A 25,294-nucleotide genomic window follows, 5' to 3' on the forward strand; every position below is an offset into this window, starting at 1 on the left:
TTGTAAAACAACTCCTGTACATACTACATAATTCAACATGACTACAAACACACAAGCCATTTAAAGAGGAGTTTCTATTTAAAACAATTTGTTTTCAAACTGATTGTTCAAGTTAAAAGAAAAACATTGATTTTATTAGTTAAGCCTATGTCAGAAAATACCACTATTTAATACATACAATTGAGGCTGAATATAAAGAAATTTCACACTGAACACTCCTTGGTTAGAAATTCAAAATTTTTTTTTTTCCGCACGCTACTTCTGCTATGGGTGGTCCTCAGAGACGGCTTTCAATCAGAAATCTTCCATTTTAAGCTAGTGTTCAAGTGCTTCTTTGAACTGTGCAAGGTTAACGCGAGAAAAATGCTGGCTTGTTTTCTGTGTACTTAGTAGAATTTTCAGAAGTCCACTTCGTACTTAACGATCATTCATTCCTCTGAACATTGAGGCAAAAGCAGCTATGATTTATGTATTACAGCTTTGTCCAGATGGCAGAATCCAACAACATGCAGAGAGGTAATCTGCAGAACCATTATTTCAGTGCTTGAGTGGTAAATCTTTAGAACAGGCTTTTTGGGAGTTAGTTTTGAATCATTCAAATGAAAATTTTAATTTTCTTTCGGAAAGTGTTCTAGGATGAAACAGTAATTTGAACAGCTATAGCTGGCTTGGGAAAAGCAGGTGGCTTTATAGCCCAGTTTTCCAAGTTTCTCCAATGCTGGATTTTTGCTCAACTCGCACATGGGTCCAGTTGTGGAAAGTTTGATAGAGACCGTTTGCCAAGGTTGGTCAACAATTCAATTAGTTGTTCTGTGCAGCTGCCAGGATGGTACTAGGAAGGCAAGTTGTTCTTTCACTGAACTCTTCTCATGCATGCCCTTGCTGTAGCAGGCATTTTTATTTTCATCTGCAAAACAATGTTTTTACTATTCCATCATCAAGATGTCCAAGACGTATACAAATCTTGTTATGTAATGATATACATAATGAAGCAAATGAAAGAACTAGTCGACCATGCTGGAGTAATAGCCAGAATCTCACTTCAAAGATGTTATATGGCAGAAAGCAACATATAAAATCAAACATTTGTTTCTTTAAGTACGTGAACCATATGCCCTCCAGACTTCTGCTTTATAAATCCCAAAATCAGTTGGATATGATCTTCAATTTATCCATCATCATGTTGCCTTACATTTGTACATTTTCATTTGTGAACTGAAACTTCTTCTAAATACGATCCACCATTCTGAAATTGGAGGCTTCACCCTGAAATGCTTAGATACAAATCATGCTGCTTGCTTTGACCACACTTCAGCTTGGAACCCAGGTAAAGAGCAGACAAAAATCTGTTAAGTTAACATGTTGCATGCTGTGATCCACATCAAGAGACTCAAGTATGCAATCTTGACTCAAGGCATTCATGTCAAATATGAACTCTTGATCAGTAGTATGGTTTGGGTTTATTTTTTTGAACTGCCATTAATGTAAAAAGCACCTGGCACAAAAATTACCAGCTCATCAGCAAAGTTTAAGAAAAACCCTTTCCTGGATTTTCTCAACTGATCTGCTGTCTTGAAGGCTGTGATCAAATGCAAGTTCTATTTAGTATTTCCATTTTAATAAAACATTCATAAGTTGCTCCATTCTCTCACACAAGATGATTCCACAATACATATCCATTAGAGCACGGAAAGAAAATTTCCTGTTTAAACTTCTGTTGGTTGCAAAAGGCTGTTTTGTTGGCTAAATCAAAGTTCACTCATTTTGCCACACCTTGTTAAAGTACAAACCCACTATAATGCATGCTGAAGGAAAATATTGCACTAGACCACTGTACAAAATTTCAGTCCGTTGCATAAACCTTCCAAGGTAGGCTTTCTTTTCATAATATTCAGTTGGATCACGACAAAACTGAATTTATCCAACATTATGTAGCTTCTTGTTAACCAATCCAACCAAAATGGATTACAAGGTCAAACAGCAAGATCATACACAAAACAATTCTGGCAACATTCCAATTCTTTCCTTGCTGTACTTATAATTGCACAATTGAGAAATATCCAAATGCCAGAACTTTAAATTCCATTTGATCTTGAATGTTTGTGATTAGGATTTTAACTTCAGATAGAGGATTTAGTTCCAGGCCCAAACAACTTATTTTAAGATCATAGTTTTTCTATTTATTTTACAAGTTGGAGAGAGCTTTCACCCAATCTATTAAAAACTGTAGATGGCAAAATTGCTTGATAATCAGATCTTCATTTACAACTTATATTGACTTGGGACTTACTTCTCCAACACAGTTTCCATTATGTAAGGAAGTCTGGTAGAAGCCAAAGTATCTCTTTTATCCTTTGGTGTTTTTTTTTTTGCTTGATTGCACCAGCAAAAATATTATCTATATGCAAATAAAATTCTTAGTGCTTAGAATCCAATTGCTTAGTAAACTTCCAGGAAAGGCAGCAAAATTGTACATACTGATGTTCATTGTTATGCATGAATTTCTCCTGAGCTTTTTCTTCTTGTGGAGAGTGAAGACATCTGTAGAACTTTTTGGAACGAAGAGACTAGGAACTATAGCATCCCAATTAGAGAAAGCAATTAGGGTATGATGAGCTTTCCTGCATCAAGTACAGTTGAAGGAATAGCTTTAATTTTGATATTCATTTGGTAACAGGCTGCTTTCTGTAAGGGAAGAAAGGTACTAGAATTTAAGCCATTAGATAGGTACTAAAAAGAGCATGAAATTTCTTTATTCAGCCTCACGCAATCAAAGAATTTAGGACAATACCTGCATTTGTTCACAGTCTTCTTCATGTCTAACTTGATGGTCAAGGACTCAGTTGTATTGTCTCGTTCATTATTAGTAGCACAACGTGAAGTTGCCATGTGATAAGATCTATGGTTTGATCGCTTAGGAGCATCATCACGCTGGTCCTTAGAAAAATCGGAACGATTTCTGAACTCCTTTCCTCTTTCCACTCGCCCCCTGGTGGCTGAGGTTGTATATCTTGGGCTCACTTCTTTCTTGCCTGCACGTGGAAACCTGTCAGAGTAATGCTCAGGAACTGGATATTTGCTCGACACAGAGTGGTGACCCTCTGCTTTGTTCACATCAGTACCTGACCTCCTGCTACTACTGTGAAAACGACTCACCTCTTTTGTACTTGAGGAGCCAGTCGTATATTCTTTATCTTTACTTGAGTATCTTTGCTGTCTTTCACCAGAAAAGCCCTGGTGATGCTCAGAAGATGAGTGCATTTCAGGATATTTTTGCGAATGTGCAAACCCACTCTTTACCTGCATACACTCTTCAAAGCGATCACTGTCACTATACCAGGCTCTTGATTCATCTTTAATACGCACATTTTCAGAGTCATTGTATAATGCAGAAGTGTAGGTTTTTCTATAATGAGGCAACTTTTCCCCTCTCCATTTTAAATCTCGTTCATGATCTACTGCCTCATGCTTTCCTGGCACCCAGCTTCTTCCAGATGCTTCTCTGTACCCTTTGACATCATCATCCTCAGGATACCTGTGTTGACATAAAGCAGTTTACACTTGCAGTAGAGAGAAGACAATGAGAATTAAATTTTGATAACATGGAGTAGTTTGGGAGCAATGCCTTCAAAGCAGTAATTTCCCAGGTTACTAGTTTAACCCTTTATCCTTCTGAAAGCCATTCAGCAGGATGCCGAGGGATGGCATGTAGCCATCAATCTGCTCTATTTCGAAACAACTAAAAGAGCTGATCATTTATACAAATCTATGCTCTTACTTTCAGATTAGGACAAAGAGCTCTCCAATTTTAAATCCTCAACTAAAAACAAAAGACAATCTTATTCTGTTGAGGTCTATACCAAAACATAACATCCTTAATGGTTCTATCCCAATACCTCTTCTGGTAGGAGTTCCTTTCCAGAAACTCTTCAGACCGTCTTCCAGGAAAACGTAAAGAACCTGAGTGCCTTTCCTCATGTAAACCATGACTTCTAAAGCCTTCAGAGTCACGCCACTTTTCTGCACAGCCATAAGAGGTAGTACCTGGTCGATCATAAGAATTTGTTTGTGGATCACCTCTAACAGCCTTGGATTTTTCATCAGACGATTTGTAATGAGTCAAGATTTCTGCATTCTGATGATAATGCCGGTCGTCATGGTCATTACGCCATTCATCATCATCATCATGGTGCCGTTCACTGTGACCATGGTGGCGATCACTATGGCTATGGTGCCATTCATGGTGCCAGTCACTGCTGTCATGATGCCTCTCATCGTGATCATGGTATGGATTTTCTTCAACAGATCTTGAAAGGAGTGTATGAGATCGATTTCCTTCTCTTTCTTGTGGGTAAAAGTTTCTCCCCACTGTATGTTCAGATCCCACTCTTCTTGCAATTGGGGAAAGCTGTCTATATTCAAAAACCTTATGATGAACGTTACCATATTGTGCATCTCCTGATCTTGATTCTACACTGCCTGTTTCGTTCCATTTATCCTGTTGTCCCCTCCACTGTGTAGGTCTTCCTGAGCTTTGACTGAATCCTCTTGATTCACTATTATGTGACTGATACAAAGGCCTCTCAACATGGTATTCTTGGCTTCTTCCATAGACTGGCGAGATTGACCTACAATGATTTGGAGAAATGGGACATTTTGGTACAACTCAAAAACAACAAAATGAAGTACTTCACTCCATTTTAAAACTTGCTTTGCAGAAACATCAATTTTCACTTTGTTATACTATACTAATGCAATCAGATATCAAAAAGGTTAAGAATGCAATTGAAAACCAGAAACATTAAAGGCAATAGGTTTTATTGGAAATAATACCAGCGCTTGCCAAAACAGTATAGAACAGTTTTTAAAACTATGATCCTTGACCTTCAATTGCTAATTGGTCAAAGGTATGCAATTTTCTTACTGAGATGGTTATTTTTCAATGTTGCATGTTTACACTGGGCAGCATTACTTAACTTGATGTTGCAGAGCAACCACTGGTGAGTGTATATTCAACAATAACAGCTACTGCCACACAATCAAAAGTGTAAATTATCAGAATGTTTTTTCCCCATCAAAAATAAAAGACTTCAAAACTTCTTCAGATCGTTTGCAACAAATACGCAAAAGCAATCATGTGTTTACAGGTAGTACTTCAAGGTTGCAGTCAGTGGCTAACGCATATAAAAGAAACTGCCACGACAGGAATTTAGAAGACATGATCAAAGGTATCAAACTCTTGGTTTCATACCAATCACACAGACACAAGATCCAAAAAAATCCACATTCTATTTCTTCTAAAAAAAATTGCATCAAGAATTTGCCATAGAACTTTAACACTTTCAATTTTGAGAGTTCTAAAACAGTAATTACAGAAACAGGGATAGATAAATCGACTTCTTCAGCTACAACAATTTTCAAGTTTGTGAAATGGAAGTGCAGCTTAAAAATTGTCTTCACTTCAGGAATGCAATTTGAGGAAGGAATGTCAGCCTCATGTCAAATATTTTTCCATTGTTTATGCTGTCTTTGCTGGGATTTCAGAGGCCAAACACCTCACAAAGTGCCTATTATGTTTATAGACGAGTTAACATGCAGGCTATTCAATTCCTGGAAAGCACAGCGAAGAGCATCTTGTCCTTTTCAAGTATATTTCTGGAACGTAGATTTCATTGACAAAAAAAAATCAGTATTCAGAGCCCCTGAGAAGGTGGTAGTGACATGCTGCCTTCTTGAACTGCTGTAGTTCATTCTGTGAAGTTACTCCCATATTGCAACATAATGCATTCAATAATGATGAAAAGATGATATATATCGACGACTGGATGAATGTTCCTTTCACCCTTCTGGGTGGAAGATGACACTGATTTAGGCAAAGAAACCTGGAAACTTTCTGCAGTACATCTTGTACTCAAAAACTCTAATGGCGGAGAAGGTATGGCGTTTAAGTCAGTAGTTGAGATTGTCCTACATGATGCTTAGCACCTCAATATTGCTATAGCTGCAGCTATCCAAGCAAGTGGAGAATATTCCATTCAAAGTCATGAAGCATCCAGTAGTTGCTGGAGAGGTTTTGGAGAAACAGGAGGCAAATTTCTTGCTGCAGAATAGATGTCCTCCTATCTGTCCTGGTAGATCTGAGGCTGGTCCAGTTCAGTTTTTGATCAATACTAATCTCCAGAAAGTCAATGATAGGGCACTTGGTCAAAGCAGTATCACCGATTGTTGGGAAGGGCTCTTGATCATCACTGCCTCACACTTAAGCCACAAGTAATAGCTACATTGCACATCAACCCAAAACTTAGCACTGCAGGCACAAACAATTTAATTAAAAGCAGCTGTGATTGAACCTCAATACAATCGTGAGGTTTTAGCCTCACATTAGAAGGAAGTTAATTGATGAAATAGTTCAAGAATGTAGGGCTGAAAATTCTGTCCTCAGAAGTTTCTGCTGAACCATCCTGAGGATCTGGAGACAAGGTGATTGCCTTTCCAAAAAAAACATGAGCATCAGCTACCACCTGACAATCACACAAAATTATTTCCAGTAATCAACAATGAGAATCTTAACATATTTTCCTATCCCTAACTTGGTCAACTAGCAAAGAAGTACATCTGCCACACAAAGCATTACCTAATAGCATAACATGGGAATGGAAACTTAGGCCAATGTTTGCATTAGTCAGCTACCTTCTGCACCAGGTGCAGATTATATTTGATTAAAAAAAAGTTACTTTCTAACATTAGAGAGGCACACAATTAACAGTGTTTCTATTTTTAAAGTTTATATAATTGTACATGCAATCAAGCAGAGACAATATGAAATACTGCAATGTACTGTAAATGTAGGCTGACTGTACTGTAAATGAGGGCAAGCTCAACAATACTCAGAGACCAGACTTCAGAGAAGCCCAAAAAGTAAATTATTCAATCATGGAGGGAAAACAAAAAAAAAAATCACATTGCATAGTCCACATCATGGCTGACTATATCAAAGCAAGTAATTGTATATTGTGATATCCTTCAACTACTACTGAGCTTTACATTAGCAAACTTAGACACATCCCCTTAACCTGCACTATTCCCTGAGGAACCAAACTAGCTATAGCCTCCCAACAAAAATGAACAGTTTATTCCCATGCTGTGTTCCATCCGTTAACCAATCCTCAATCTCGACCCAGAGAGCTGTAATGTTCAGTTATTAAATATTTTTAAGAGAGAACAATGTCAATTACAAAGAACAAAGGAAATTAATAAATTCATAGTGGAAGTGGAAAGTCACAATCAGAAAGGAAATTTCACACAAGTTTAAAAACAAGTTAAGGTTCTCTGACTCATCTCTATTCTTCATTAAATAATTTTCTGACAATTCACTTTATTCCAGGTGTAGTTTCACAGAGACCCTACATAACTTTAGCAAGATACCTTCACTACAGTCCTTTTATAATATTGGCAAGACACTGCTTTCCTAATTACTTGCCGCACTTGTATGTTAACTTTCCATAATGCATGCGTTTGAATACCAGCATTTCCCAGTCTATTGATTTTTTTTTAAATATTTTTTTTTCCTGCTAGTACTGCACAGTGGCAAAGGAGGTAGAGCTGCTGACTCAGCTTCAGCAACCTGGCTTCAATCCTGACTTCCAGTATATGTGTGGAGTTACACATTAGAAAGTCAGAGTTGCAGTTTTGGCCCAGCACATCCATGCTGACCTTTTACTTTAAAATGTTCAATGAGGTCTTTCATGTATTCTTCCAATCTCGTGTAATGCATTTGGTGTTCACAATGTGGTCTCCTTTACTTTGGAGAAACCAAACATAGATTGGGCGACTGCTTTGTAGAATACCTGTGTTCTGTCCGCAGGGGCAACCTTGAGCTTCCTGTTGCCTAGGATTTTAATTCTGCACACCACTCCCCCCCCCGACCCATTGGTCTGTGGCCTCTTGTACTGTTGTCCCAACACAAGCTTGAGGAACAGCACCAGATCTACTGTTCAGACATGTTGCAGCCTTCTGGACTCAAAATTGAATGCTACAGCTTCAGGTAACAGTTCTGTTTATATCAGTCTTCCATCTGTGATATTGGCTCAGCTTGTTTGTTTGGTTCCCTCCTTCTCTTCTCCCCCCCTCCTCCTCACCAAAATGGAGGACAAACCCAATGTCCGCCCACTCTGCATTTCTGAACTCCTATGTTCTTTAGTCAATATTCTCACTCTCTAACTGCTCCCACTCACTCATTGACCAGATAACCTTGTTTACAGCTTATCCCTATGGGCACCCTGGTTTTACCCTATCAGATACACATCCCTCCTCTCCCACCCTCCTTGTACCTTCTTCCCAGTTCTAACAGAGGCTTTGACCTGAAATGTTAGCTCTTTTTCTCTTACCAGAGATGCAGCCAGACCTGCTCAGTATCTTCAATTTTTTTCCATTTTTATTTCAGATTTCCCAGATTCTAAACTTTTTCTGATTTAAAAACAATGTGAAGATAATTATAGACATGTAAAAAATGAGTGACCAAAGTAAACCTGGGTCCCAATGAAGACACAGAAGAAATTGTAATGGGAAGGAAGAAAATGGTAGAGGGATTTAGTGAATAATCTGCCCATCTTCATGGTAAAAATACAAAACACAGAAATAAGGGACTAGTAAAGAGAAAACTTTATAAATATATAAAAAGGCACTAGCAAAGTTAGTGGGATCGAAATCCAATAAATTCCCTAGAACTAATGACCTACATCTAAACATTTTTAAAAAGAGGTACCTAGAAAGTAGATAAATTTTCTATACTGCAGAATGGTCCCTGCAGATTGGAAGATTACTGGAGTATTTTCTATGAAAGGGGAGAGAAAATTGGGCCATTTAACCCAAATCATTAATGGGGAAGATGCTAGGTTTTGTTTGCAATGTGGCAATAGAGCATTTAATTAAAAAAATACAATACATTGTTTTTGATGCAAGGTTAGAAAGTTTAAACCTCAATATATCACTCTGCCAATTCCTTAACTGTGCAACAAATGCAGAATGAGTTGTTCCATATTAAATGTTAATGCATATTAACATGACATTTTCTGACTGACCATGAATCATACTAGAGATTTGTGTCTTCAAATTCCAAAGCAATCAGTGCACTTGCATGGTAACCCAAATAATAGAACAGTACAGCACAATAAAGGCCCTTCGGCCCACAATATTGTGCCAACCTTTAAACCTTACCTAAGACTATCTAACCCCTTCCTCCCACATATCCCTTTATTTCAAATTCCTCCCTATGCCTATCAAGTAATCTCTTGAATTTGACCAATGTACCTGCCTCCACCACCGCCCAAGGCAGCTCATTCCATGCCCCAACCACTCTCTGGGTAAAAAACCTTCCTCTGATATCTCCCTTGAACTTCCACCCATTAACCTAAAGCTATGCCCTATTGTATTGAGCATTAGTGCCCTGGGAAAGAGGCGCTGGCTATCCATTCTATCTATTCCTCTTAATATTTTGTACACCTCTATCATGTCTCCTCTCATCTTCCTTCTCTCCAAAGAGTAAAGCCCTAGCTCCCTTAGTCTCTCCTCATAATCCATGCTCTCTAATCCAGGCAGCATCCTGATAAATATCCTCTGCACCTTTTCCAATGCTTCCACGTCCTTCCTATAATGAGGTGACCAGAACTGGACACAGTACTCCAAGTGTGGTCTAACCAGAGTTTTATAGAGCTGCATCATTACCTCATGGCTCTTAAACTCAATCCCTGAATTTATGAATGCTAACACCCCATAAGCTTTCTTAACTACCCTATCTACCTGGGAGGCAACTTTCAGGGATCTCTGGATATGGACCCCCAGATCCCTCTGCTCCTCCATACTTACCCAGAATCCTGCCATTAACTTTGTACTCTGCCTTGGAGTTTGTCCTTCCAAAGTGTACCACTTCAGATTGAACTCCATCTGCCACTTCTCAGCCCAGCTCTGCATCCTATCAATGTCCCTCTGCAATCTTCGACAATCCTCTACACTATCCACAACACCACCAACCTTTGTGTCGTCTGCAAACTTACCAACCCACCCTTCTACCCCTGCATGCAAATCATGAAAAGCAGAGGTCCCAGAACCAATCCTTGTGAGACACCACTAGTCACAGCAATCCAGTCAGAATACACTCCTTCCACCACAACCCTCTGCTTTCTACAGGTAAGCCAATTCTGGATCCACACGGCCAAGCTTCCCTGGATCCCATGCCCTCTGACCTTCTGAAGAAGCCTACCATGTGGAAACTTGTCAAATGCCTTACTAAAATCCACGTAGACCACATCTACTGCACTACCCTCATCAATCTGCCTGGTCACCTCCTCAAAGAACACGATCAGGCCTGTGAGACATGATCTGCCCTTCACAAAGCCATGCTGGTTGTCCCTGATCAGACCATGATTCTCTAAATGCCTATAGATCCTACCTCTAAGAATCCTTTCCAACAGCTTGCCCATCACAGACGTAAGGTTCACTGGTCTGTAATTCCCTAGACTATCCCTACTACCTTTTTTGAATATGAGGATAACATTTGCAACCCTCCAATCCTCTGGCACCATTCCCGTGGACAACGAGGACTCAAAGATCCTAGCCAACGGTTCAGCAATCTCCTCCCTCGCCTCGCAGAGCAGACTGGGGCATATTCCTTCAGGCCCCAGGGACTTATCTGTCCTAATATTTTCTAACAGCTCCAACACATCCTCTCTCTTGATATCTACATGCTCCAGGACATTAACCTTACCAACACTGTCCTCAGTGTCATCAAAGCCCCCACTTCTTGGTGAATACTGAAGAGAAGTATTCATTGAGGACCTCACCCACTTCCACAGCTTCCAGGCACATCTTCCCACCTTCATCCCTAATTGGTCTTACCTTTACTCCCGTCACCCTCCCGGTCTTCACACAAGTAAAACATGCCTTGGTGTTTTCCTTAACCCTACTTGCCAAGGCCTTTTCATGTCCCCTTCTTGCTCTCCTCAGCCCCTTAGGTTCCTTCCTTGATACCCTATATTCCTCAAGAGACCTATCTGATCCTTGCTGCCTAAACCTTATGTATGCTGCCTTCTTCCTCCTAACTAGATGTTCCACCTCTCTTGTCAACCATGGTTCCTTCACCCTGCTATTCTTTCTCTGCCTCACTGAGACAAATTTATCCCAGGACTCTTTTGGTGGCGCTAGATGGAGTAGGTTGTATCTTGGCTCTGCTCCACTCACCTTTTAATTTCTTGTATACCACCCTTTAATAAGACTTTTATAACACTTTTACAAGACTGAATTTGATTTATAATTGCCGGAAATGAACACCAGAGCTAAAGCTGCAGCTGATAGCAAGGGTAATGGAGACCCTCAACTTACTTTGGAAGCTATTTCTAAACTGGATAAAAAGCTTAACCAGAGATTTGCTACTTTGGAAACGTTAAAGGAGATTGAAGACAGACAAACTACACTCATACAGGACAATGCTCAACAACAGCAATTAATTGCTCAACTGGATGAAGCTGGCAAAGAGAGGGATCGCAGACTGAGCTTACTGGAAAAAGAGTTAACTGTGACCATCCAGAGACTGGAACAGCAAAGACAGAGGATTACTGATTTAGAAAACCGCAGTCGGAGAAATAATTTGAAGGTCATTGGCTTTCCCGAAGACGCTGAAGCTGGTAATCCTACTGAATTCTTTTCTAAACTTCTGATGGATGCATTTGGCTCTGAAGTTTTTTCTGAACGTCCCATACTTGATCGTGCTCATCGAGCGTTAAGACCAAAACCCCCGGCAGAGCAAAAACCACGGCCAGTAATACTGAGATTTTACTACGTGAGTACCAAAGAGCATTTGATTCAAATCGCTCGCCGTCGAGGAATTATCCAATATAAAGATTGGAAGTTTCATCTGGTTGAAGATTACAGCCCAGAGTTATGAAAGAGACTGTTAAAAACTGATTATGTCACGACTTATCAAGGGAACTATCAACCTGCATTAGTGTTCCCTGCACGCTTGAGGATTGTAGTCCCCAATAAATCACGCCGATGGTTTAATTCCGTCAAGGAAGCCAAAGAATTTCTTTAAGATTAACTTACGACTTCAGATGGTTAAGAAACACGCTATTCTTTGATTTTTATACCTATTTGGTCTATTAGGTAATAATTAACTTACAGGCTTGAGCGCTTTTCAAGTTCGGAGATATTTTTCCTGCCTTCTGTTAACACCTTTGTGCTTGGTTCTGGAACATGGATACTTACCATATCTCTACTTAACATTTTTTTTTCTTTTTTATTATTTTACTTTAATATTTATAATGGTTTGTTTTGGTAATAATTAAGAATCTGACTGAGTGACTGATTTTTTTTTCTCCTTTTGAAATAATAGTAAGATTGTATTCTTTAAATGTCGATTGTCGGTATTCTTGTTTGTGTAGAACTCTATTAGCAAGTCTGTTTATATTTCAAAATTCTTGTTTTGGGTACTTGTAATCTCATGTTTTGACTAACGGTGGTGTTTTGTATTACTCTTAACTTGGCAATTTGCCACCAAAAGAGGTGGGGGTCAAGTAACTTAGTGGGTAGCATTCTGACTGCCTATTGGCCAGTTATCGGCCTTTGTGGGTGGGGGTGGGGCTGTTTTTAGGTTAGTTTTTTTCCCCCGCTGAACTGATAAACTACAAATATGCCTGAATTGTCATCATATCCAGCTCCTCTTTGAACTTTTTTTCCTTTTCCTGTTTAGGAGTCTCCTGTGCAATAAGGTTAATCCTTTACATACCATATGTTTTTAGTCTATTAAAATGGATAAGATGATTAATTTTGCTTCATGGAATACGAATGGTTTAAATAATCCAATTAAGCACAAGAACATCTTTAAAGTTTTTCCATAGACTGAATGCTCAGATTATTTTTGCACAGGAGACTCATATTAGGAGAGAGGATAATCTGCGCTTTTTTAGATTTTGGAGGGGTCAGCAGTGAAAGGAGTCTATTTTTATAGACTCCTCAATTTCATTTATTCATCATGAAACAATTTCAGACCCGAATGGTAGATTTCTATTAATTACTTCATAATAAAAAAGTTGTTATGGTTAATGTTTATGCACCTAAGGTTAATCATCCCGAGTTTTTTAAACATTTATTTGCATCTTTTCCCAATTTAAACAAATATACGTTGATTATGGGTGGAGATTTCAATTGCTGCTTAAACCCTTAAGCAGATCTATGTCAAATCACATACTTCCAAACAAATCCTCTGTCTTTATTAATTCCTTCTTAGTCGATTCCGGAATTTTAGAAGTTTGGAGATTTCTACACCCATATGATAAAGAGTTTTCATTCTTTTCTCATGTTTATCACGACTACTCTAGGATTGATTACTTTTTTATTGACTTGCTATTAGCTCCATCTGTTATTGACTAAGTATAATGCAATTGCCATTTCTGATCATGCGCCATTAAATTAGCGGATGTACCCTCTGGTGTCAAACAATGGCGACTCAATTCTTCTCTATTGCAGGATTTAGACTTTGCTCATTTTATTAAAGAACAGATTTCCTTTTTCTTCTCAACTAATTTTACGGAAGAAATTTCCGGTGGGATATTATGGGATACCTTTAAAACTTTTACTTGTGGTCAAATTATTTCATACTCTGCTGGATTGAAACAAAAACGAACAAATAATGAATTACGTATATTGGCTGATAAAATCAAAGCGATAAAAAACTGATTTGGAGCTCTATAAAAAGAGAACTGAACTTCAATTACAACAGTTTACTATTAACATCTCCAATTGAAAATCAATTACTCAAAACCAGGAGTCAGTTTTATATATACGGTGATAAATTATTAAATTTCGTAAATGTGATGGTAATTACATGGTGGACCGTGATCAAACTAATAAATCTTTTCAAGAATTTTATACTTTATATCAATCAGAATTTCCTGAGGATCCTACATCAATGCATGAATTTTTATGGAATTTGAAGATTCCGAAATTATCACTTAATGAACGTTCAATATTAGATGCACCCATTTCGTGGAAGAAATAAAGAAAGCAATTCCTTCAATGAATTTGGGTAAAGCACCTGGTCCCAATGGGTATACAGTTGAATTTTTAAAATCCTTTTCTGATCTTCTCTCCCCCTGGTTAGGTAAAATTTTTAAAGATACCCCATCAGTAGGTAAATTACCACAATCCTTTTATGAAGCAACTATCTCTAATTCTGAAAAAGGATAAAGAGCCTACTGAATGTGCATCTTACAGACCTATTTCTTTATTGAATGTGGATTCCAAAATTTTTTCCAAAATATTGGCTTCTAGACTGGAAAAGGTACACAAATTATTTTAATTATCCGCAAATTATTTCTGATGTCCAGACAGGATTTAATAAGAATCATTATTTGCATTTTAATATTAGGTTAAGGAATATTGTATATACCCCTTCATCTATAATCCCAGAACGTGTTATCTTGCTAGATGTCGAGAGGCGTTTGATAGTTTTTTTTAAAAAAGTTTTATAGTGTTTATTCAACACGCTTGAGAAATTTAATTTTAGCCCAAATTTTATATTTGCGATTAAATTCATTTACCATACACTTATGGCTTCAATACTTACTAATAATCAGAGATCCCCTTTTTTCAGGCTTTTTCGAGGCACTAGGCAGGGCTGCCCTTTAAGTCCTTTATTATTTGATATCGCCTTGGAACCCTTGGCAACTATCTTTCTGGACTCTTCTAACATACTTGGTATTAGTCGTGGAAAGGGGATCCATAAGATATCACTATATGCAGATAACCTGTTACTCTACATCTCTAACTTGGAGAAATCTATCCCTACAGCGTTATCATTGCTTGCTCAGTTTAGTGTTTTCTCTGGTTATAGATTAAATCTTAATAAGAGTGAACTTTTCCTACTAAATATTCAAGTCCCAATTTATAGGCAATTACCATTTAGATTAGTGACTGATTATTTTACGTATCCGGGTGTTAAAATTACCAAGAAGCATAAGGACTTATTCAAAGTTATCTTTTTACTTTTAATTGATCATGTTAAACAATTGTTTACTAAATGGTCCCCATTGTCTATCATTGATTGGCCGAATTAACGCAGTTAAGATGAATATTTTACCAAAATTTTTGTATTTATTTCAGGCGGTTCCAACTTTCATTTCAAAATCCTTTTTCGATTCTATTGATTCTAAAATTCTTTCATATATATGGCAGAATAAAAACCCAAGGTTAAGTAAGAAATAGTTACAAAAATTAAAAAAGGATGGTGGTATGGCTTTGCCTAACTTTAGATTTTACTATTGGGCAATTAATATTAGATACTTAATTTTCTGGGCACAAGATTTAGATGTAATTCAATGTCCTCGATGGGTGTATCTTGAGTATGAATCAGTGCAAGGATTTTCATTAGCTTCTACTTTAGGAGCCTCACTCCCTTTTGCACTTACTAAATTGAGTAAACAAATGATTAACCCAATAGTTAAACATACAATATGAATATGGTTTCAATTTCATAAATCTTTTGAATTGAATAAATTCATGTTATCAAGTCCTATCCAATCTAATTTTTCCTTTCAACCATCTAGAATTGGCTTAGCTTTTTCTTTATGGAAAATGAAGGGAATAACAGGTTTTCGTGATTTATTCATTGATAACTGTTTTGTGTCTTTTGAACAGTTGTCTAATAAATACAATTTGCCTAGATCACATTTTTTTTCAATATTTACAGATTAGAAACTTATTAAAAGTTACTTTACCTTCTTTTCTGATACTATATAAAACTGAAATTACGGGAAAAATCTTAGGTTTTAATCCTTATCAGAAAGACTTGATAGCAATAATTTGTGATCTGATTATGAAAATACATCTAGAGACACTTGATAAAATTAAGAATGAACGGGAAAGAGAACTCCAGGTACTTTTACCTACAGAGACATGGAAGAAAATTCTCCAATTAGTTAATACATCTTTAATGTGTGCTAGACACTCTTTGATACAGTTTAAGATGGTTCATAGGACCCATATGTCGGACAAGTTAGCCCGTTTTTAATCACCATATAAATCCTATATGTGACAGATGTAATTCGGAGGTGGCTTCCCTGACACATTTTGGTCCTGTCCTCTTTTGGAAAAATATTGGAAAGACATTTTTAATATTATTTCACCTGTATTGATCTACAACCCCATCCTATTACTGCAATTTTTGGGTTACCAATGATGGATTCTGGCCATTTATCCGCTTCTACTTGCCGTATGATTGCTTTTGTTACATTAATGGCCAAGAGATCCATTTTATTTAAACGGAAAGACCCTATACCCCCTACTACATTTCAATGGTTTTCTCAAACTATAGCATGTTTAAACTTCAAAAAAATTAGGAGTGGTACTGTTAATCTTTCGCTTATTCAATATTTCCATATGATACAAGCAGACCTTCTTCGAATCCCTTTCAATAACCTTTGAATATAGAGGAGCAGAGCTGGTGACATAATGCTTTTTTTAATCTAAGAAGTATCAGTCCAGTTTTTTTTTCTTTGAAGTTTTTGGTTTGCTTTTGTCTATTATTATATTTTTTTTTGATTTAGGGGTTTTCTTTTCATATAATCAAATTTCTTTTCAATTTCTTTTTTTTGCATTATGTACACTTAGCAAGAGAGCAGGAGGTCTAGATTACATATTTTACTCCTTGTGAAGATAAATATTAACTGTTATTATTGTTATCCCAATCTCTTCATATCATATGTATAATGTTATGTATATTTGAATTAATTTGAAATTCAATAAAAAGATTGAAAAAGAAAAATTGATCCCTAACATCCTGCAAAAGATCCCTGAACAACAACCACATCTCCAAAGTACATTTCCCTTCAAGAATGTCATCCCAATTCACACTCGCAAGTTCTAGCCTTATAATTTGCCCTCCCCCAATTAAATATTTTCCTGTCCTCTTTGCTCCTATCCTTGTCCATGACAATGCTATATGTTAGGGAGCAGTGGTCACTGCCCCCCAAATGCTCACCCACTGAGAGATGTGTCACCTGACCTGGTTCATTACCTAATACTAGATCTAATATGGCATTCCCTCTAGTCAGCCTATCAACATACTGTGACAGGAATCAGTCCTGGACACACAAACTCTGCCCCGTCTAAACCTTTGGTACGGAGCAGATGCCAATCAATATTTGGGAAGTTGAAGTCTCCCATGATAACAACCCTGTTATTTTTGCACCTTTCCAAAATCTGCTTCCTGATCTGCTCCTCAGTATCCTTGCTGCTACCAGGGGCCTATGGAATACTCCCAGTAGAGTAACTGCCCCTTTCCTGTTCCTAACTTCCACCCATACTGACTCTAGAGGGGATCCTGCTACATTATCCACCCTTTCTACAGCTGTAATAGTATACCTGACCCGTAATGCCACCCCTCCTCCTCTTCTTCCCCCCCATCTCTTTTAAATCCTTCCCTATCCCTTTTAATTCCCAGAATATTCAGTATCCATTCCTGCCCTGGTGACAGCCAAGTCTCTGCAAGAGCCACAATATCATAGTTCCATGTATTTATCCAAGTTGTTAGTTCATCACCCTTATTCCTGATGCTTCTTGCATTTAAGTAAATGTACTTTAGCCCATCCACCTTACTACTTTTATACCCTATACTCTGCTTCTCCTTCTTCAAAGCCTCTCTATATGTTAGATCTGGCTTTTCTCCAATGCAATTCTTCCGCTGACCTATCCCTCTGGTTGCCATCCCCCTTGGGAACTAGTTTAAACCCTCCTGAACCACACTAGCAAACCTGTCTGCAAGAATATTGGTCCCCCTTGAGTTCAGGTATAACCCATCCAATCTGTACAGGTTCCACCTTCCCCAGAAGAGATCCCAATGATCCAAAAATCTAAAACCTTGCCCCTTGCACCAACTCCTAATATTTCATTATTATTGTCTCATTACAATATGTAATGCATAATTACAATAATATTGCATTGTTATCATGTAATTCAGGAGGGAAATAACCTTATGTCCAATGAGGATTAACACAATTTTTTTTTAAAATGCAAAAATGAATAAATTAGAAGCTACAGTATTGATCAATTAGTCTAGCTGAACTTTAAAAATGTATAGCATGAAGTGGAAACAAGTAATGTGCAATCAGTATCTGGAAATTGGTTAACCAATTGAGTTTATACTTCTGGTACAGTAATTAACACATGAAAGACACACCATGGAAGTTAAAATACTCATGAAATCCATTTCATGCTTTTGCAACTTGCAAACACCAAGCTCCCAATAATTTCAGTGTAAAGGCATTTTCTAAACCCCACTCATCTACATCAGAGGCAATCTTAAATTAGCAAACATTTCACAAGGGAAATAGTCTCCCCTCTTTCACTCTATCAAATCATTTACAATTTTTGAAATCATTAAATCTCCTGTTGGACTTCTCAAGTGACTTTCCAGTACTCTTCAAATGGTACCATTTTGGAAATCTATAGTTCAAATGCCTATGTTGTTTAAAAAAAGGGGCAAAGTATCATGTAATTTAGTCCAACTAACAGCTTATACAAACTATATTTCTATATTCAAATTTATAGATAACATCATGCCTGTGTTATGACTTTACCAACAATCAGAAGTTCAGCTAATTATCTTTGGGCTTCCTTATTCACCCACACTAGAATCTTGCCCATGACTGTATGCTTCCAAGTCTCTTCTTCCAAAATCCATCACTATAAAGTTTGGTCACTTCAAAATTACACCATCTTATACATCCTTCTTTGGTGTTTGCCTGACACCTTTTGCTCCCAATACCCAAGTCTACATCATTTATGCATAAAAAAATAATGAGACTCAACCTGACACCTGGATGCAACACTTCTGATCTAGGCAACACCAGTAGATCAAAGCCTACTGAAATTTATGAGTGGTTGCTTGCCAAACACAAATACCAAAGTCAATGGAAACATTTTAAAAAAAGTTGTACAACACAGACCTACAACTGTTGTCTGGAGAATACTCAGCTAAATGCTTTGTAAAAGATTCATACAGACCACATCCACTATTAACTGCTGGGAGGTTTAGTTACTCAGGAGGGTTTAAACTAGAGTGGCAGAGAGATGGAAATCACAACAGCTGGGCAACAGGTGGTAGGGTTGAGGGCAAGAAAGATGGTATGACAAGACTGAAAGGAAGGACAGCGAAGGACAGGCTAATAAACGTGGTGGGTCTGATGAGCTACAATGTGTTTATTTCAGCGCTAGTAGTATTATGGGTAAGGAGGATGAACTTGGAGCCTAGACCAGTACATGGAATTTGATATTGTTGCCATTACAGAGACCTGGTTGCATGAGGGACAAGACTAGCTGCTCAAGGTTCCTGGGTTTTATTGTTTTAAACATGATTTGGGAAGGGAGGGGGTGGGGTAAAAGAGATGGAGAGGTTGCACTACTGATAAGGGAGAATGTCACAGCAGCACTCAGAGAGGACATACTGGAGGGCTCATCCACAGAGGCAATTTGGGTGGAGCTTAGAAATAGAATAGGTACAAATACACTGATGGGATTATACTATAGGCCTCCCAATAGCCACAGAGATAGAGGAACAGACATGTAGACAGATTATGGAAAGGAGCAGAAACAACAGGGTTGTCATAGTAAAGGACTTTTAACTTCCCCAGTTTTGAATGGAACTTCCTTAATACAAGCAGCTTAGATGGGGTGTGATTTCTTCAGTGCATTCAAGAGGGGTTCTTGAGATTGTGTAGAATCCAACTAGAGGAGAGAACACACTGGACGTAGTTTTGGGAAATGAGCCGGGCCAGGTGCCAGACCTGATAGTGGGTGAACATTCTGGGAATAGTGACCACAACTCATTATGTATTAAGACAGTCATGAGCAAGAACAAAATTGGATCTTGCAGGAAGGTACTAAATTGGAGGAGGGTAAATTACGACAGAATAAGACAGGAGCTAAGAGGCACTGACTGGGAGCAGCTGCTGTCAGACAAGTCCACATCTGACATGTGGGTGTTGTTCAAAGATCAGCTGATCAGAGTTCAGGATCGGCATGGTCTAGTAAGGAGCAAGGACGAGGATGGTAAGGCAAAGGAACCTTGGATGACCCGAGCGATCCTCAACTTGTCATGAAGACAAGGAAGTATATGTAAGGGTTAAGAAGCTAAAATCAGACTGGGCCCTTGTGGAATATAAAGATAGCAGGAAAGTGCACAAGCAGGCAATTAGGAAGGCCAAAAAAAAGCCATGAAATGTCCTTGGTGAGCAGGTCAAGAATAATCCCTCGGCATTTTATACTCGAGAAAAAAGGATAACTAGGAGACGGTAGGTCTACTGAAGGATAAAGGAGGGAATTTGTGCTTGGAACCACAGCAGGTGGCTGAGGTACTAAAGCAGTACTCTGTGTCTCTATTTACTGAGAAGAAATTGGAGAACAGTGAAGACAGAGTGGGGCATGCTAATATGCTGGGACATTTTGAAATTAAGGAGGAGGTAGTGCTTGGTCTTCTGGAAAACATTAAGGTGGATAAATTGCAGGGCCTGGTGGCATATATCCCAGAATACTGAAGGAAGCAAGTGAGGATATTGCTGGAGCTTTGACAAGGACCTTTGACAAGCACCAACAATAGGCGAGATCCCAGAGGACTGGAGAGTAGCAAATGTTGTGCCTTTGTTGAAGGAAACTTTGTGGTTCTCCTTAGAGCGTCAGAGGCTGAGGGGAGACCTGATAGAGGTTTTTAAAATTATGAGAGTCATAGATAGGGTAGACAGTCAGAACCTGTTCTCCAGGGTAGAAAAGTCAAACACCAAAGGACGTCCTTTTAAAGTTGGGGAGGGGGAAGTGTTAAGGGTAAGTTTTTATTTAAAAAAAACACAAAAGTGGTAGGTGCATGGAATGGGCTACCAGAGTATTAGTGGAATCAGGCAGTTTGGTGGAGTTTAAGAGGCTTTTAGATAATGAATATAAAAGGAATAGAGGGATATGGATGATAAACAAGAGCAGGATAATTAGTATAAATAGGCATCAAGATTGGCACAACATTGTGGGCTGAATGGCCTGTCCAGTGCCGAACTGTTCTATGTAATCTTTATCTAGGCAACTAGCTACTTCTCCTAAATTCAATCATGAAAATACAAAAAAAATGCAGATACTAGAAAACTGAAATAAAACAGATAATGCTGGAAATACTCAGCAGATCAGACTGCACCCAAGGAAAAAGAAACAGATGCAATATTTCAGGTATGAGATCTCTCATCAGGCAGTTCTGATGAAGGGTCTCAACATGAGAGTTCTGTTGCTCTTTCCACAGTTGCTGCCTGAAGCGATGAATATGTCCAGCATTTTCTAATTGTACCCCGTATTCTACCTGGGTAATCTACAACCCAATGGTATAAATCTTGAATTTTCCAATTTCAGGTAACCCTTGCCTCTTGTGTCCCCTTTCTCTCCTCTTCCAGTCCACTTCCAGTCCTCCCAGTTTTGTTCTTTCCCATAACCCCTTTCAGCTGCAAACAACTCCCGCCGCGCCGCCCCTCGCCCCGAAATCACCTATTTTCATCTTCCTCCCCCTCCTGGTTCCACTCACCTATTACCCACACACTTCACCCATCAGATCCGCTCCCCCATCTGCTGCCACCTGCTCTTCATCTCTCCCTAATGGTTCCTATTATCACCTTCCTTACTTATCAAATTCCAACACTGGTAGCCTTTGTGGCCTGCTTGTCACCCTTCAGCCTCTTTATCCTCCCCTCCCCCATCAGCCTTCCCCCCCCCCCCCCCCCCCACTGTCTGCTTCCACCCATCAGCCACCTGCCTCTGACTCCCAACTTTACATGTATCCCTTCCACATCATTCCTCACCGCCTCCTCCAACAGTGGCCCTGTCTCACCCACTTCTCCCTCTCCTCTCCCACCCTCCCCATCACCATACCAGCTATCTCCCCTCAATACTCTTCAGTCTTGATACAGGGTCTTGACTCAAAAGGTCAACTGTCACTCTGTCTTCACAAATGCTGCCTGACCCGCTGAGTTCCTCCAGCAGTTTTGTTTTGCTCCAGATTCCAGCATCTGTAGTCTCTTACGTCACCATTTCAATCAAATTTACTGGCAAGAAATTAAAACAAGACAATTCATGCATCAATTTTCTCCTTTTTGTAGCCTATACCATGTGCTGTCACACTGATGTTCTTAATCATCTTAGACTAAATCCATGCTGGATAATTTACTTCTGCATTGAAGCCCCACTTTGTGCTCAACATGCAGTATTTCCTACATCAAACATGTACTTCCAAAACAAATCTGTCATAGCAATGAAAATCAAGGTAGATTATTTGCATTTCCCTAACTCCTGGTAGGGTTCCCTGAACTGCAGAGACTTTACACATTTTCAAAATTGACAACTGTATGGGAAAATCTGAAATATCATGTAATGATATCAAGCAACCACCTCTGGATCTAGCTTCAAGGCTCTCCCAGAAATTCAGGGAACTAATATAAAAAAAAATATGGTTTTGGACAGATGGTCCTACATCAATACTGAATGGAAAATGACTCAAGAGTCCAAAAGGTCTCCTGCCACTTATATTTTCTGCCCCTGGATGATAAGATCCAGATATCAAAGTAACAAATGAGTCCAACATATTCGATAGCAAAAGGTTATATTAACAGAGAGTAAAACGTTTTCAAACTGATATTAAAAATAAAAAGTGGGGAGCTCAAGTGCATGACATCCAATATCATTTTACTTCAGTTGTATACATGTTGATAAAACAGTTTCTAAGGAGCTGCAGATTAGATTAAGTTATGCGCCTAAGGAATTAGCCAAATGACACTGGGTTCACAACCTAGCTCTCTATATTGCAGCATTCTTTGCTGCTTAAAAAAACAGCTATAAAATAAAAAACAACATTTTATCAACAAGTTCAGTCATCACTACAAACCATACAATAATTTCACAACTGTTAAAAGATAATTATTTTCACACGAAGCCCAAAATGTTGCACTAAGTAGAATGTTTCTGGACAATGTTACCTTTATAGATTTACATTCACCTGTAGTTAATTCCAAAAACCTCTTACTAAATACTAGCTGGGTTATTATCTGTAACATAACCAGAACAGGCTCTCACCACAGCTCCAATTTCAAATGTTGCACACATTTTTTTAAAAAAAGCATTAATAGCATAATTTTGCTAAAACATACTTAGTAGTATAAAATTCAGTACAGCAATTCTGTTACATACAGTTTTATAATCTTTATAGAAATTACACATTTGAGATGGTTCAATGAATACATTTTCAAAATGCTGAGTTTTCTTACCTATGCTTCCATCTTGGGGATCTTGACCTCGAGCGAACCATTATACCAGGCAATAAAGAACCCTGTGATAAATATACAACGTATGATATTCCACATTATAATCAAACAGAAATTTTCAGCAACCTTGCCAAATCATGATTATTGTATGATGGTATCACAAAAATAAATTTCTTAACAGAAAGGAATAAGAACTTGGAATTCATTGACATTTGCCAATGCAAGTGAATTTTCCTTCGTGTAATGGTTAAATTTCCTTCATGTAATCCATGTAGTGGGGAAATATATACAATATTAAAGGAAAACCATCAGAAATTATAGCATCATACACACAAAATATCGCCAAACCCTTGCACAAAATGCACAAGAAACCAATGCCATGCCCAACACCCAAGCACATTGACATATGGTTGGTCCATTTCATTGTCTGTTCCTCATAGATAACCCCATCATGAAAGCCTACAGAACCTATGCACACCTGTCAGTGAGTACCCCCAACCAGCACAAAATAGGACCACTGACTAACATCTCGCAGACCACATTTAAACACAGTCTACCATCCCTGTCCCCATCCAACAGGAAAACACCAATATACTTGCAGCCCCAGCAAACCTCTGCACTAACTCCCCCATTCCTATTGGCCTACTTTACAGAAACAAAAAAGAATCAAACCAACAACCCCACCCAACATCACAGGAAATCTCTAATCACTACCATGCTACTTTCCATCCCAAGAACCCCTGATCTCAACCCCATCTTTACCCCTACCGCCACTGAGGAAGCCTCTGATCCCCTATCTTCACCCCACCGCCACTCTCCACTCGCTTCCACGACCCCTTCGTGGGAACCCTGATCCCACTCTCCACCATCGACCCCTTACATCCATGGGAGAACCACCGATTTCACTCTCCAACCTCCCCCCCACAACCCCTTCAATCCATGGGGGAACCCTTGATCCCACTCCCACCAAAGGGGCAACCCCTCCTCCCACACTCCAAATACTCTCCCTTCACCCAGCCACAGCGTAACGCCAGATACCGTCACCACCACCCAACCCACGGGGGGAACCCTAGCCCCAGCTTGCCTCTCCATACCCCCACTACCCCTACTTGCGGCTCCCTCTCTTGACCCCACCCACTGCTGTTTCTGGCGGTACACGGTGGGGAGGGGGAGGGGGGGGGAGGGGGAGGGGGGGAGGGGGGGAGGGGGGGGAGGGGGAGGTGGCACGCATGCGCGCTCCCACCGCCGTTCCAGGGGTCTCGCGCAGCAACGTCAGACGCAGCGGGCGCCCGGTGAGAGACCCGAAGTTTAACGGTCGCCCAGCCACGCGCTGGTTTGAAGTCCGGTAACCGCTCCGACCGACACGTGCTGGGCTAACGTACCGAGTGGCCGCCGGTTTCAGAGGGACCCACGAAGTCTCCTCAAGACCGGATCCGATCCGCCGACTCTCCCGCGGTGTAGGTGAGGTGAGCGCTAGCTGTACCCGCGCTGCCGCCCCTTTCTCCGATGTCTGCTCGGTTCCCCCGCTGCCCGAAGCTGCCGAAACACCAACAACAACCTGAGCCTCCCCTGCGGCAGCGACAACTTCTGTTCTGCGTCACCACTTTGCGCAGGCTCACTCCGAGCGAGTGGCGCATGCGCGCTGTCGCTGCCGTCGCTCTCTAGTAGGGTGGTACGTCCCTGCGTGTATTAGTCATGCAACTTCATGCAGCATATTGCATCGAGTTTTAAATAGTGCTTCATGCAATTTATTGTCATTCACCTTTGCACAGAGGAATCTCCGCATAATTACACTTTCCCAGTCAGAAAATGTTATAGGAATCATGTTGCTGCTTGCAACATCACAGAACCAAAGTTTGTGTTGGTGATCACGTTGGTGTTGATGATCGGGAGACTTGAACTAGTAAAACACAAAACCTAATTGAAAGTCCCGCTGTGAATTCAGTTTAACAAAATCATTTGGA

The 25,294-nt window shown here is 39.4% G+C and overlaps 1 protein-coding gene across 2 annotated transcripts in view; it reads right to left on the reverse strand.

The window, feature by feature from the left end:
• LOC127569807 (BCLAF1 and THRAP3 family member 3-like) overlaps positions 1-25,053 on the reverse strand; it is a 46,029-nt gene extending 20,976 nt beyond the window's left edge. The window contains exons 1-4 of one of the 2 annotated variants that reach the window (XM_052014723.1): positions 24,713-25,053; positions 23,334-23,395; positions 3,897-4,628; positions 2,792-3,535 (exon numbers count right to left, since the gene is read on the reverse strand). In XM_052014723.1, the coding sequence (XP_051870683.1) occupies positions 2,792-3,535; positions 3,897-4,628; positions 23,334-23,374 (1,517 nt within the window). In that variant the 5' untranslated portion in view covers positions 23,375-23,395; positions 24,713-25,053. The remainder of the gene's footprint in view (positions 1-2,791; positions 3,536-3,896; positions 4,629-23,333; positions 23,396-24,712) is intronic. The other variant, XM_052014724.1, reaches the window with a different exon arrangement.
• Positions 25,054-25,294: the final 241 nt, after the last annotated feature.

Source organism: Pristis pectinata, chromosome 4, assembly GCF_009764475.1.
Source record: "Pristis pectinata isolate sPriPec2 chromosome 4, sPriPec2.1.pri, whole genome shotgun sequence".
NCBI classification, from domain to species: Eukaryota; Metazoa; Chordata; class Chondrichthyes; order Rhinopristiformes; family Pristidae; genus Pristis; species Pristis pectinata.